The sequence below is a fragment of the Borostomias antarcticus genome (assembly GCF_949987555.1).
Source record: "Borostomias antarcticus genome assembly, chromosome: 3".
Taxonomy (NCBI): Eukaryota; Metazoa; Chordata; class Actinopteri; order Stomiiformes; family Stomiidae; genus Borostomias; species Borostomias antarcticus.
Genome location: NC_140236.1, coordinates 1,163,260 through 1,178,259, shown reverse-complemented (window position 1 = coordinate 1,178,259; position 15,000 = coordinate 1,163,260). Strand labels below are relative to the sequence as shown.

Sequence of the window (15,000 nt, the reverse complement as noted above, 5' to 3'; positions counted from 1 at the left end):
TTGGTTGGAGACAAGCCTGCAAATCGCCAACCCCGCAACCCCTGTGTGTGGATGTGTGTAGATGTGTGTGTGCGTGCGTGTTCAGGTACTTGTGTATGTGCGCGGCTGGACAGAAGTTGCACAACACAAATTTGTCTCTCTAGTTTTGCTAGTTGCAAGTGCTCTGTGCTCTTCTCTCTTCTCCCATGTGCTGATAACGTAGACCCGCCCTGGTAAAACATTTCAGTTTGTCGGAATGTCGGTTTAATCTTGTTCACTCATTGTCTGCTCAATCATTAGTGGGTCAGAGTAACCTTCCCCAGGTACCCTTGGCCAGATCTTTATTTCCGTGAGTCACATCTCACTTTATTTGCACATATATTGACTTTCATGGCCACATCCAATATCTTTGTTTGATCGTTAATAGCCGTTGATACGGTATATCAATATTACCACAGCCATCTTCTGAGTTTGCCCTCTGTTCCTGCTCTGTCATAATAGTTGGCTAGTTGCTTGTTTGTGATACTTGTCGGCTGCACGAAGGTAGCAACAGGATAAATGTAGTCTCTCATAGCCAGACCGATCTCCACACTTGGGTGGGTCTGGCTGGACCCATTCAAATTCAGGGATAGAGAATGCATCTTCCTCTATGGTTTTCATCGTTCCCTCACAGACAGCACTTTGTCATTCTAACGACTCATCTGAGAGCGACAGGACGACAACATCTGAGAGTTGCAGGAATAGCGCGGGAAGCTAATGGCCTCACTGTGTTGCATGTTATTAACATCAGCGCTTTGATCAGTAGGCTGGATCAAGCCCAGGATGTTTTGTTTCCATCTGAAAGGAATGGATATCTGTTCTCTATCTTTTTTGTTTTTGTTTTTATGTCTTTGTATTTAGTATACTGATGTGTATTGTTTTTATTTTTGCTTTGAATGACAGCTCACCTGTCAGAGACCTTGGTCACTCACACTCGGTGTGTTATGAAGTTTTGTGATTTAAAGTTTGGCTGTGTGTGTCGGTCAGGACAAAGGCTCGTCAGGACAAAGGCTCTTACCTTTCTTTCTTTCTTTCTTTCTTTCCTTCTTTCCTTCTTTCCTTCTTTCCTTCTTTCCTCCCTTCTTTCCTTCTTTCTTTCCTTCTTTCTTTCCTTCTTTCTTTCCTTCTTTCTTTCCTTCTTTCCTTCTTTCCTTCTTTCTTTCCTTCTTTCCTTCTTTCCTTCTTTCCTTCTTTCTTTCCTTCTTTCCTTCTTTCCTTCTTTCCTTCTTTCCTTCTTTCTTTCTTTCTGTCACTCACTAAATGGAGCACCTGCTGTTCAGTCTCACCTTATAAGCCAATGTTTAGACTTTTCTCAGGTCCATCTGCCAAAAGAGGTTCAGTTTAAGTAAATGTTGAATCCAGGGCTTTGGGGAATGTATAGACGGGCATTATGAAGACTTCAGAAACGGAAATAAAACCAAACATGCTAATACAACGAAAGATATACGGGTACTAAACTAACGAGATGAGTAGACAGAGCTGTGTGTATATACACATAAGTATAGAAAACCTAAACTAAAGAGAACAATGTACAGTAGACATTGTAGTTTGGAAAATACAAATAAGTGAGAACTGTGTAAACACTGCAACATTTTTAAAAAGTATTATTTCCAAACGTATTTAAAGGGTATCTGTTGTGTTTGTATGTACAGTGTGGCTATGTTCAGAGATCAGTGTGGTGCAGATACAGATGAACAGTCTTTACGGTAGTTGTGTTGCATCAGATGCCCTTTTCCTGTTTTTTAGTTATTATCATGTTTTCAAAATCTTTGGACCTGCCGATCCACAAAGAGGCGCACACACACACACACACACACACACACACACACACCGAACACCGCCTGCCAGATCACATGGCTTATTCAAACCACCTTTGATAGTTGTGTGTGTTAATCTTCAGATGGTGCCTGGGACGCGAACACCACAGTGTACTCAGCTTTACTATACATGTACACTGTCTTTAAAAACTGTCTGCATTCCAATTAACCAGTTCAGATCCTGGAATCCATAGCATGTGTGATTCCCAAGCTCTTAAAGGGCTAGTGTGCTATTTTTGACATTTGGCCCTATTTGTGGTCTGTCTACCATGGACCTGAAGCATAGAGACCATCATTTCAATGATCATTCCAGTATTGAGCTAGCTGCAGTTTTTCTGCAGGCTCTCACTGGGCTACAATAGAAGTCAATGGGGCATATGTAAATGCGTTGGAAAAACTATGATGAATATGCTTTTCCAAGTGGCACACTGCCCCTTTAATTAGTGTGTGTATGAGTGCGGTCCGGTTGTCCAGACCAATCGGATTGAATGTCATTACACCAACTCTTGAGTCTGTGAAATTTAAGAGTGTCACAACAGCAGCACCAGCAGTTCGGACCGGCTGAGCAGGAAGTGTGTAGACGCTCGCTATGGGTGTTCTGTGGAACAGGTGGTCTCGTATCTCGCTGGCGATTTAACAAAGTTCTCTGGTTCAGTCAACTCAGTTCTGCACCATCTGTTAAGGATTAATGCCATCAGGTTGTATCGGAGCTGTCAGGCACCGGTGTGCCTGTCTCAATGTAGGTCACCAGCCGCGCCGCACAACAGGAAGAGACCCCGGGCCCCTCACCGCGGGGGGCCCTCGCTGATTTATTCATGACTCGCAATTGGTTCACGGCTAATTGAGAGAAGCTGTGGCATGAATCGCCGTGGTCTGGTTTGATGAAGTTCAATCCTGGGGATACTGTTTCTCCTGTACTGTAGCTGCCCTGCACAGCAGTGAAGTTATGACAACAACTTTGTTGTCATTCGAGGCCCTGATTCTCTCAGAGGTGAGTTGAGGAACTGGTTGGCCTGACTCTCGACCGGGAGACATCGCTTCGTCTGTAGCGCTTCCAGCTCTCCCAGAAACCCTGAAAGACACACAGTCACGACAGATTTTAGAACACATCTGCCCGCAGTGGAAAACAAATCAAACAGTTATTCCATGTTCTGTCACATCAGGTTTTCACAGCAGTAAATCCCGGACTTGTATTTGCTGTGTTATGGTCAAACACATCTGTAAGAGCTCGGTTTACTGCTCTGTTTGTCCACAAGCGTTCCCTTTAGCCCAGGGATGTCAAACTCACGGCCCAGGGGCCATTTCCATTCCTCCTCCCCCCTCCCTCAGGCTCCAACATGATGTCAAAAATGATATAATTGAATAATGTAATCCGGCCCGCCAAATTCTATTTTTTATTTATTTTTATTTTTAAATATAATTATGTTTTCTAGTTGTTTCATACCTTTTCAAACTACCCATTCATATATAATTGAAATAAAAACCCAATTCTATAGTACTGGAAATCTGGATGTTAGTAATGGAAATAAAAAAACACCAGAAATATCGTGCATACTTGTTGTACTTACTGTAAATGCTGAAGTGGGCCTCATATGATATGACAATACCAGCAGTGGCCCTCCTATGATATGACAATACCAGCAGTGGCCCTCCTATGATATGACAATACCAGCAGTGGCCCCACGCCAGTTTGAGTTTGACACCCCTGCTCCAGCCTCAACCGGGCCCTTCATCTCCGACTTGGAACGAAGGCCTAGTCGCCACCCAACCCATGCCGTTAGAGACACACTGGGCTGAGTTTCCCAGAGGCATCGTAGCGCTATGATGAACGGCATAGCTTACGATGAACGTAGCGCTAAGATGCCTCTGGGAAACTCAGCCCTGGTCTGTCCCTATTCATAAACTTATACGTGTATGTGTATACTATATAAGTATGTGTGTTTAGGTATGTGTATATGTATGTATATATACATATATGTGTGCATGCTCTTTTTTGTATTGCTTTTCATTTACTCTATACTTGAATCTACATCTTAAAGGGCTCTGTGGTTAATATAACCTACACATTCATATCTGTGTGTTTACTATCATTCGCCTGTCCTTTGATATTGATGTAGTTTTATTTTACTCTATTTACTTTCCACTGTTTCCTTGTATTGTATGGAACCAGTAGGAGGAAGAGGGAGGGGGTGGGGTTGAACTATCTCTGTACTAACAGGGGGAAAATCTTCAAGAAAGAAATTGTAAAAAAAATAATAATGAAGTCACTCTGGTCAGATAAGCGAGGGCCGTCTCGTTGTGGCAGTTGGCCAGCGTTTCCAGGCGATGTCTTTTATTCGGAGCAGAGGTTGTTGTGAGAGTGACTCCCATCAATCATACTTTATTTCAAACCTGCACGCAGATAACAAACACAGGACAGTACACACAACAAGTAACAAACTATAGACCACAAGTAACAAACTATAGACCACAAGTAACAAACAATAGACAAGTAAAAAACAATAGCCAACAAGTAACAAACAATAGACAACAAGTAACAAACAATAGACAATGCATGATTTGAAAAGGGGATGGACGAAGCCAAGCTTGTAAATTTCCATCCCCATCTTGTTGTGGTAACAGCGTAGCGGTCGGTGTGTGTGTGTGTGTGTGTGTGTGTGTGTGTGTGTGTGTACAGTGTAAACCCAGGTTTTTCAGGTGCAGGCTGTGTGAAGAAGGCAGGTGAACCTGCTACTGCTGTTCCATACCGACCCACAGGAGACTAAGCCAGTTTGTGTTCGCCAGGCCGTTCTGTGTCTTTGTCAACAGCCCACATACTTCCCCGTGCTATGTATAGTCCCTCTGCTCTCTCCCCCTCTGCTCTCTCCCTCTCTGCTCTCTCTCCCTCTCTGCTCTCTCCCTCTCTGCTCTCTCCCCCTCCCCCGCCTGCCTGTCTGTTCAGATCAGGTCTATGGGTAACAGATAGAGGGGAATGACATGGCTTAAATGCATGCGCATGTGAGAGAGGGCATGCAGCATACATGTGAGAGAGGGCATGCGCATGTGAGAGAGGGCATGCAGCATACATGTGAGAGAGGGCATGCGCATGTGACAGAGGGCATGCAGCATACATGTGTGCTCAGACGAAAACATGCACACCCACGCCCGCACACACACACACACACGGCATGTCTCTCCCTCACGCACACACACCCACGCCCGCACACACACGTGGCATGTCTCTCTGTCACGCACACACACACCCACGCCCGCACACACACACACGGCATGTCTCTCTCTCACGTACACACACCCACCCACGCCCGCAAGCACACACACGTACACACACACACACTGGTTTGGCAACATACCAACTTGGACTTGTAAAATGCTGGTACTGGTGTTGCCACTTCATAGAGAAGGAGCCCTTTTCTCCAGAAACTCTTGGACTTATTTTAGACAAAACACTGTTTTAGGATCTGGATACTTCCTGTCCTTGCATGTCTTTCTCATTATCGATGATATAATCTTCATAGGAAACAGTCTGTCCTAAGGTCAGGGGTCACACTCTGTTCCCAGGCTGTGGTGAGCGTGTGCGTGTGTCCGTGTGTGTGTGCGTGAGAGAGTGCCAGAGAGACAGAGTGAGAGAGAGACATGCTGTGTGTGTGTGTGTGTGTGTGCGTGAGAGAGTGCCAGAGAGAGAGAGAGAGTGAGAGAGAGACATGCTGTGTGTGCGTGTGTGTGCGCGTGTGTGCGCGTGTGTGTGTGTGTGTGTGTGCGTGAGAGAGTGCCAGAGAGAGAGAGTGAGAGAGAGACATGCTGTGTGTGTGTGTGTGTGTGTGTGTGTGTGTGTGTGTGTGTGTGTGTGTGTGTGTGTGTGTGAGAGAGTGCCAGAGAGAGAGTGAGAGAGAGACATGCTGTGTGTGTGTGTGTGTGTGTGTGCGTGAGAGAGTGCCAGAGAGAGAGAGAGTGAGAGAGAGACATGCTGTGTGTGTGTGTGTGTGTGTGTGTGTGTGTGTGTGTGTGTGTGTGTGTGTGTGTGTGTGTGTGTGTGTGTGTGTGTGTGTGTGTGTGTGTGTGTGTGTGTGTGTGTGTGTGTGTGTGCGTGTGTGTGCGTGCGTGCGTGCGTGAGTGCCAGAGAGAGAGAGTGAGAGAGAGACATGCTGTGCGTGTGCGCGTGTGCGCGCGCGAGAGAGACGTGCTGTGTGTGTGTGTGTGTGTGTGTGTGTGTGTGTGTGTGTGGTAGACAGTGGAGGGGAAATCCAGAGGTCTTGCTCTAATGTGTTCTGTGCATAGTCTTGGCTGAGGCCTGGTGAGAGGAGAAATGGCTAACAGACTCTGGCCTTCTGCCTGCACACACACACACACACACACACGCACACACACACACACACACACACACACACACACACACGGAGGAATGTTTCTGAGATCAGCGACCCTGCTAAGCTAACTAGGCTTTATCTGAACTCCACTCACACAGCGTTCTCGTATTGTGCTGTGTTGCTGTGGACTCAGTGTATTATCAGCATGTGCCTGAAAGCAAAGGAGTTCAAGGAGAGAGACTCTCACAGCCTCTAGCTCTCTCTCTGTGTCTCTCTCTCCACGTCTCTCTGTTTCTCTCTACGTCTTTCCTTTTTTGGTGTCATGTTTTTTTACTATGTTCCTTATGGAGAGCAGGTCAATGGACTATATGAACAACTCCACTACTTCCTGAAATTAGACATGCTTCTCTATTTCCTGTCTTACACTATTGGATGAACTGATTAATCAGGTGAGCCTGATCATTGTGCTGCAGTCAGGCGCACCTGATTAATCACTTCATCCAATAGTGTAGGACAGGAAATAGAGAATCATGTCTGATTTCAGGAAGTACTGGAGTTGTGCATATAAATATACGTAAATATTACATATTTTACACGGAAAATATTCACAATATTGGTAAACATTTTGCCTACTCTATTCTCTATTTTTCCCACCTTTTATCCATTCTTTTTACATTAGTCATTTACCATCTTATAGGATCATCTTAGACATTAATTGGCCTCATCCACGTTTTAGTAATTCCTTTAACTTATCATGTGCATCTTCAACTGTTCGCCCACTTGCACCGCACAGTCTAACCACCGGAGGCGCTATCGAGTCACATGGAGGACGTGCTTAAACATTGTGTATGTGTAAGAGTGAGGAGGCTGCCCGCGGAGAGCCAGCCTCTTCTTGGCTGCGGTCAGACCTGCTAGTATTACTCGTTTCTCGGGGTTTGGTAGCTGGAAATCATTTAAGAGCAGCATGGCTGTAGGTGAACCTGGTGTTATATTTCCTGACATAACTGACAATGTGGAAGAGACCTGACTCCGAAAAGACGCCACAGGGCTACACTCCCGAAACATATGTTAGAAAAAAGTACCTGTGTATGTGTCCATCAGGGCAGAGGTCACAGAGTGGGGAGGCGTTTTCATTGAGTGAGTAGCTGTTAAAATTGGGCTATTCAGATGCCATTTCAGGGCTTGAGCCATTCTCTCTGCTGCACGCCACACAGTGATAAGATAAGAAACAATAGGCCCTAATCGTGACGTGGAGCGTTTAAGTGGTACAGCTGCATGAAGCAAGTCTTGCAGCCCGTGGGGAAAAGCAAGCCTCTCCTCCGTGGGCCTCCAAGAGACTGATGCATTGGTGTTGAACCATATTGAGACAGGACGAAGTACAACAGACCAGAAATAATGTTTGAAATTTGGGACCGAAAGACCTCCCTTAGATATATGACATGACGCTGCAAGATAAACATTTGAAGACAGCCGCTTTCCATCCCATATCAGTTTGGAAACTAGAGAATGAATTTTGTTTCAGTATTTGGTGGGAGCGACTAGCGGTAGCATACTGTAGATAAAAAGAAATTCACACGTGGTAAAATGTCTCTGTTAATGTTAGAAACACAGGCCTGTAGTGAGTGTGAAAAATGTGACCAGCTGTCTATGTCCATCTCTATACGGCTAAGAATGCCTTTCAAGTGTTTAGTAGTGGTATTAAGTACCTAAGTACTTATTCTTCACTATGGGTATATGAAAAGGTAGTGCAGATGCATCTATTGTTGAGTTTAATGGCAGTGGTGAGGATTTCATTTAGTTGATTTTGTAGCCAGACATATAGTACTGAATTATCTGAATGTCTCTAAAATATGTGGAAAAGAAGAGGCTGCCTCATCTATAAACAACAATATATCATCTGCATACAATTCAATATGGTGTTTAGTATCATTATTTGTGATAGGAGAGATGAGAGTGTCGTCTGAGTGTTGTCTAATTGTCTGAGCTAGTGGCTCTCGTGAAAACCAAACCGCTCAAGAACCGTCCACAAATAGTTCCACGCCAATCAAACGCTTTTTCAGCTTCTAAGGATAAGACCGCATAGGGTGTGCCAATGTCTGGCAGCATGAATGACATGTAGCAGACGACACATGTTGTCTGATGGTGAGTGGGCTCTGATGACGCCTGTCTCAACAGTACTTTCCCTTCTTCATTCCTGTGATCTCCTTAAGCAAGTCAGTTAGTGTGATGGGTCTGCTAAGATGGTTAGCTTCCTCTTGAGAAAGAGAGGGAAGCTTCAAATTGCTTAGGAAGTTTTTACACTTAACTTTGTCAAATGAGACTTAAGAGGAATATAGTGATGCATAAAATGGATGTAATTCTATAGTCATTTCTTAGTGATCAGATAGAAGGGCTTGTGATCTAAAAGATGGTATTTTTGAATATTTCTAATTGTTCTGTAGTCTCATTGTGAGGAGGTGGCTGGGTCTAGCCCCATTGTAGTAGTAATTCCTTCTTGTTCTTTGAATTTGAAATTCTGCTCTAGATCTCAAGAGGAAGTTTGCGTCCATCCTGACTGAATCCATGGCTTTTTCTTTCCTCTGAAAAACCCAGATGGAGTTGTTCTTGGTCCAAATAATACAGTTTTGAATGATGATTATTGCATACCAAAGTATGTGCTGGTCATCGACAGAGCCAGGATTCTCAGACAAATGTGTTCAGTTCTAAAGTATTTGTAAACATCTTTGTTTGTTAGTAATGTCATATTAAAGACTGGTATGTCCTTGAGAGTAAATTTAGTAATGACTACATCATGGACAGACAGTGAATTAGGGAGAATGTTTACATGTGATATAGCAGCTGGAGAAGCTAGCAAATGATCTGTTCTAGAATGGTTTATGTCTATCGTAGTCTAGATGAAAGATAAACGGTGTGGGATATGTCCGTCAGGATGAATCTGATATGAGACCTGGAAATACAGCAGATACTGGGTTATGAGAATATGTGTCCCCCCCGATGAGAACAGACAAGCCGGGGTTCAAAGTGGAGTTCATAGCTGCGCATTTAATAACAGCAAATGTGTGATAGGAGTTCAGTGACGTTCTGCAGGTCTGATAGCAGTTCAGTGACATTATTATTGAAATCTGGTTCAAATTGATTTGGTTTATGAATAGAAATAAAACCCTGTAAAAACAACTTTAAGATAAGATATGCAGCCGTCTCTGCTGCCCAAACTTTGTAAGATTAACAAGAAAAGGTTACGCTTAAGCACTAGAATAGAACATGTATTTGCCATCTGTGGGGTTGTAAAATTCTGTGAATATTCAGAGTTGGAAACTTTCCATCGGAATTAACAGGAATTTATGGGAATTAATGGGAATTAACAGGAATTAAAGGAATTTATCTGGGAATTATTTATACCAACTCTGTTTACTTTGTCATACACAGACAAATATTGTTCATACATTTTGCAGGCAGGCAAACATTTCTAATACAAATGATAAAAAATACAATACTATTTGTGAGTAGAACTTTAATGGATTCTACAGCCCTGTTAGTATGAGATAAGATACTTTATTGATCCCCAGGATGCTAGGAATTAGCTGTGCATGTGATGGAGGAATGCACAGTGCAGAGTTGAAATTTAACTGAATTTGCATTAAATCAGGTTGTTTTAACTGGAATTTATTTTTTCCCAACTAGGTTACATTTAAGTTCCCTGTTATAGGGGTGTGCGGTGGTGTAGCGGTCTAATGCATTGTGGTCCGGTGCAGCTGCCCACTCAGAACCAGTGGTCTCGTCAGATCTGAGTATGGCCGGATCCCAGAGGGAGGGGCCTATTGGGCCGCTGCTCCCGAGGGTGGTTAGTTTAATCTCAGCTTGAGGGTTCGTCACACGACAGCAACCCTGTCCGGCGTTGGAATTACGGTTGCGAGCTGAGAGAGTCATGGAGTTGTCTCAACCCTTCCTATTGCCGACCGGCCCGGGCTGTGTGATGAATCCTCAACAGTTAGTAGAGGGTAACTGGACACTACGTCAGGGTCAACTGGCCACCAAATTGGGTGGAAATGGGATAAAATCCTAAAATAATTATATAAAATATAGAGTTGCTGAAAAAAAAACAGTTACAGTCTCACTTATCTGGCCCCCGGGTGATTACTGTTTTTTTGCTTCCCTCTGGAATATGTAGGGGTGGGATGTCTGCCCACCTCCCTTGTTCTCTGTAAAGCGCATTGTGTTGCCTCTGGGTATGAAATGCGCTATACAAATAAAGCTTTGATTGATTGATTGATAGGCTACAACAAAGGTCAGCATTTCCATAATTTCGAGCTTAACTTCTCATTGTATATTTCTGGAAAGTTTTCGGATTTTCAACCCTGGCCAATTGTAACAAGCACGGCGCGTACAGAGAAGACTTGTAATCACTTGTCCTTACAGTATCTTATCAGTGCTAATCAGCTCCTCATTCCAGACCATCTGTGGCAGTAGGACCGGTGTTATGTTGAAAAACGACTGCCTGCCGAAAAACGACTGCCCTGCCCCCCGAAAGAACGATTATCACCCATTCTGCCTTAAATATAGGCTATATGACTACTGGGAATACTTCAAACATTAACAGGCTTTTTAGAGTCAGATATTATTCTCTTGTGTGTCAGCTCGGGATCAATGATAACTTGCTAGCCTATTCTGGTCGTGTGCCTGTGACTGGAATGTGATATACAGTGACTAGAATGTGATATACAGTGACTAGAATGTGATATACAGTGACTAGAATGTGATATACAGTACTGTGCATTAACCACGCTGCCCTGATGCTAATATAGCATCTTACTAAGAATAATTTCTTGAGTGTCTAGTTATTCCACTCAGACAGAGCACACCGTCATGAGTTGGTGGGAGGGGGGCAGTTTTAATTCGGCATTCCCCTGCCGAAATAAGACTGCCCCACCCCAATTCAGGATTACGAAGGGTGACAATGACAAACCATTTAGGACGTAAAGTAGAAGTCATCCGATGCAAGTATACTGAATTTGGTCAATATCTGACTTTTCTATCCTGAGAAAGGGTTGTATTTCTTTCCATAAATTAAACAATAGTCCTAAACTACATGTATGACCTGCCACCTATAGGGCTATCTGGCCACTTTACCCCAAAGTCTGTCCCTCTTCATGTCGTTAGATCGGATGTATTCCGATGCATTGAGTGATCCGTGAAGTCAAATCAAATCAAACCTTATTTGTATAGCGCATTTCATACACAGAGGCAACACAATGCCCTCCTACCACTAAATCTTCCAGAGGGAAGCAAAAAAACAGTTCACCCAGGGGCCGAAATAGGCGAGCTGTTTCCCTGACCTCTCTCAACGAGACGATTGAGCAAGCTCCTGGAAAATGTTTAAATCTATTGGCTAGGTCCATTTACAGAGCACTGTTAAGGAAGCCAAACGCCATCATTCTGCCTGGCTGATGTCCCCTTAATCATGAGGTGGCCGTGCTACTAATCTTATTTCTATAATCAGAGGGCAGACAACGGTAGTTACCCCTGCTCCAGGGTTTCTCTCCTGGGGGGGGGGGGGTATCTTAAGAATGCCCCGGTGGCGTGCCACGCTCATCATATCCAGTCACATCACATCTGATTGCTTTACAGATATCAGTGGAATCCTGAGTGACACGATATGAATTTTGTTTTCAGACTCGCTCATGTCGACCGAGGTTCACTGTGTTGTGCTACTTTGAAATGTGTTTATTTACATATCTTCGTGTGTGTGTGTGTGTGTATGTGTGTGTGTGTGTGTGTATGTGTGTGTGCATGCCTGTATGTATGTGTGTGCATGCGTGCGTGTGTGTGTGTGCATGCATGCCTGTGTGTGTGTGTTTGTGTGTGTGCTTTCCTGTGTGTGTGTCTGTGTGCCTGTGTGTGTGTGTGTGTGTGTGTGCGTGTGTGTGTGTGTATGTGTGTGTGCCTGTGTGTGTGTTTGTTCCCAGATCAGTGCCAACGTGCTGATCTTCCTGTGCACCAACATGGTGGGCATCTGCACCCACTACCCCGCCGAGGTGTCCCAGAGACAGGCCTTCCAGGAGACCAGGGGGTACATCCAGGCCAGGCTGCACCTCCAGAGAGAGAACCAGCAGCAGGTACACTCACACACACACACACACACACACACACACACACACACACACCACATACAGGACCAGAGACAGGCCTTCCAGGAGACCAGGGGATACATCCAGGCCAGACTGCACCTCCAGAGAGAGAACCAGCAGCAGGTACACACACACACACACACACACACACATACACACACACACACACACACACACACACACACGCGCACACACACACACACACACACACACACACACACACACACACACATACAGACGCACACACACGCACACACACACACACATGCACACACGGGCACGCACGCACACACACTCACACACACATACGCATACACACACGCACACACAGGTCAGGCACACACATACTCTCTCTCTTACCCACACACACACACACACATACAGGCACATACATACTCACATACACTCACACACACATATTGCATGTGCTCACAGCCACACCCATACACAGCACACATTCACAAGCACACATTCACAAGCACACATTCACACATTCACAAGCACACATGCACATGCACACATTCACAAGCACACATTCACACATTCACAAGCACACATTCACACATTCACAAGCACACATTCACACATTCACACATTCATAAGCACACATTCACAAACACAAGAGCCAGAGAATCTATTTGGCTGATCTATTTGTCTCATCTTTTTGAGGTCAACAATGTGTTCGGGAGTGTTTCTTAATTTCTGAATATTTTACCAACATGTTCCCACGCATGGCAGTGACTCAGTGAGACTTCTAGCTGGGAAAACAGGGAGGAAAATAAAACTGAGTTTATTCACTTTCATCTCTCTCTTTATGCTGCCCCTCTCCCTCACGCACTGACTCCTGTTTCTCTGTCCTTCTTCCTTCCTCTTCTCCTTCTGTCTCTCCATCTCTCCCTCCCTCTCTCTGTCTCTCTCCATCTCTCTCCCTCCCTCTCTCTGTCTCTCCCCATCTCTCTCTCTACCCATCTCTCTCCCTCCCTCTCTATCATCTCTCTCCATCTCTCTCTCTCTCCATCTCTCTCTCTGTCCATCTCTCTCCATCTCTCTCTCTCCCTCTGTCCATCTCTCTCCCTCTTTCTCCCTCCCTCTCTCTTCCTCCCTTTCTCTCTCCATCTCTCCCTCTCTCTCCATCTCTCCCTCCCTCTCTCTCTCCATTTCTCTCTCCCTCTCTCTCTCTCTCTCTCTCTCTCTCTCTCTCTCTCACTCAGGAGCGGCTGCTGCTGTCAGTGCTACCGAGGCACGTTGCCATGGAGATGAAAGCAGACATCAATGCCAAGAAAGAGGATATGATGTTCCACAAGATCTACATCCAGAAGCACGACAACGTCAGGTAAACAACAACGACAGGTAAACAATGACAATGTCAGGTAAACGACAACAAAGTCTGGTAAACAACGGCAGGTAAACAACAACAAAGTCTGGTAAACAACGACAGGTAAACAACGACAATGTCAGGGAAACGACAACAATGTCAGGTAAACAACAACATCTACATCCAGAAGCACAACAACATCACAACAAGTGGTGCTGGGGGCTAATTTGGAACAAGGTGGAGGGGGGGGGCAGGGCGGGGGGGGCAGGGCGGGGCAAGACATCACTGAATGGCGCAAATTCCCGAACAAGGAGCATTTGTTATTGGCCCAAATACTCAATCCTCAATGCTTATTGTGAAATGCTATAGGGTGTAGTGTTTCGAAGAGGAAGCACTGAGTCATTGTGCTGGTCGTTATTGTTAATCACGATACAATGATATATTTCCTATACGGTGAGTAGGAAAGCACAAAGACCCAACTGCTTCCTTCCCAGTGCAGTGTGTCCCTCCGTGCGTACCGTACATGTCTGACCCAGAGCCTTCGACTTAGTTTAGAGAGGAAATGTTTTTCCCAAACATTTGATACGGATCTCTTTATCAAACGATAACCCCACCGGACCGAGGACAAAGGACCCCAGGACTACACCTGGTCCCCTGACGCAGACACACACACCCTCTCAATTCACCCGTTTACCTGCAGATGTGTGTGTGGAATGAACAGGTTGCTCTGGCCTTGAGATTCACTAGTCGGTGAGTGGCGTACTGGTGGGTGAACATAGCGGGGCCAACAGCGCCATCTGGTGGCTCGTACTGGGAACTTCCTTTCTGTTGTTTTGTTCCTCCTTAATTACAACCACAAGCCGGAGATGAGCATCTCTTCTCCTGAAACAGAGAGAAGGAACGAGAGAGAGAGGGTGAGTGAGAGGGAGAGAGGGAGAGGGAGGGAGGGAGAGAGGGAGAGATAGAGGGAGGGAGAGAGAGACAGAGAGAGAGAGGGATGTGCTGATTCATAGTGGGAAGGGCCAGAGGAGCTGACTTAGGATGAACCAGAGCTGAACAAATGACTGTCTGTCTGTGTCTCTCTCTCTGTCTCTCTCTCTCTCTCTCTCTCTCTATCTCTTTCTCAATAAACCACTCACAGTAGCCACCCTGCTAGGCACTAGACTATGCTAACTAGGCTCATTGATCTCTCCATCTCTCCCTCCCTCCCTCCCTCTCTCTCTCTCCCCCTCTCTGTCTATCTCACTCTCTCTCTGTTTTGATCTCCGTAACTCCGCCACCTCCCTGCAGCATCCTGTTTGCTGACATCGAGGGTTTCACCAGCCTGGCGTCTCAGTGCACGGCCCAGGAGCTCGTCATGACGCTCAACGAACTCTTCGCTCGCTTCGACAAACTGGCTTCGGTGAGCTGAGCTACCTCAG

At 45.3% G+C, this 15,000-nt stretch overlaps 1 protein-coding gene across 1 annotated transcript in view; it reads left to right on the top strand.

The window, feature by feature from the left end:
- Positions 1-15,000, top strand: part of LOC311329869 (adenylate cyclase type 6-like) — a 56,661-nt gene that overhangs the window by 23,208 nt on the left and 18,453 nt on the right. The window contains exons 4-6 of the mRNA XM_084461813.1: positions 12,103-12,252; positions 13,476-13,597; positions 14,870-14,981. Of these exons, the coding sequence (XP_084317939.1) occupies positions 12,103-12,252; positions 13,476-13,597; positions 14,870-14,981 (384 nt within the window). The remainder of the gene's footprint in view (positions 1-12,102; positions 12,253-13,475; positions 13,598-14,869; positions 14,982-15,000) is intronic.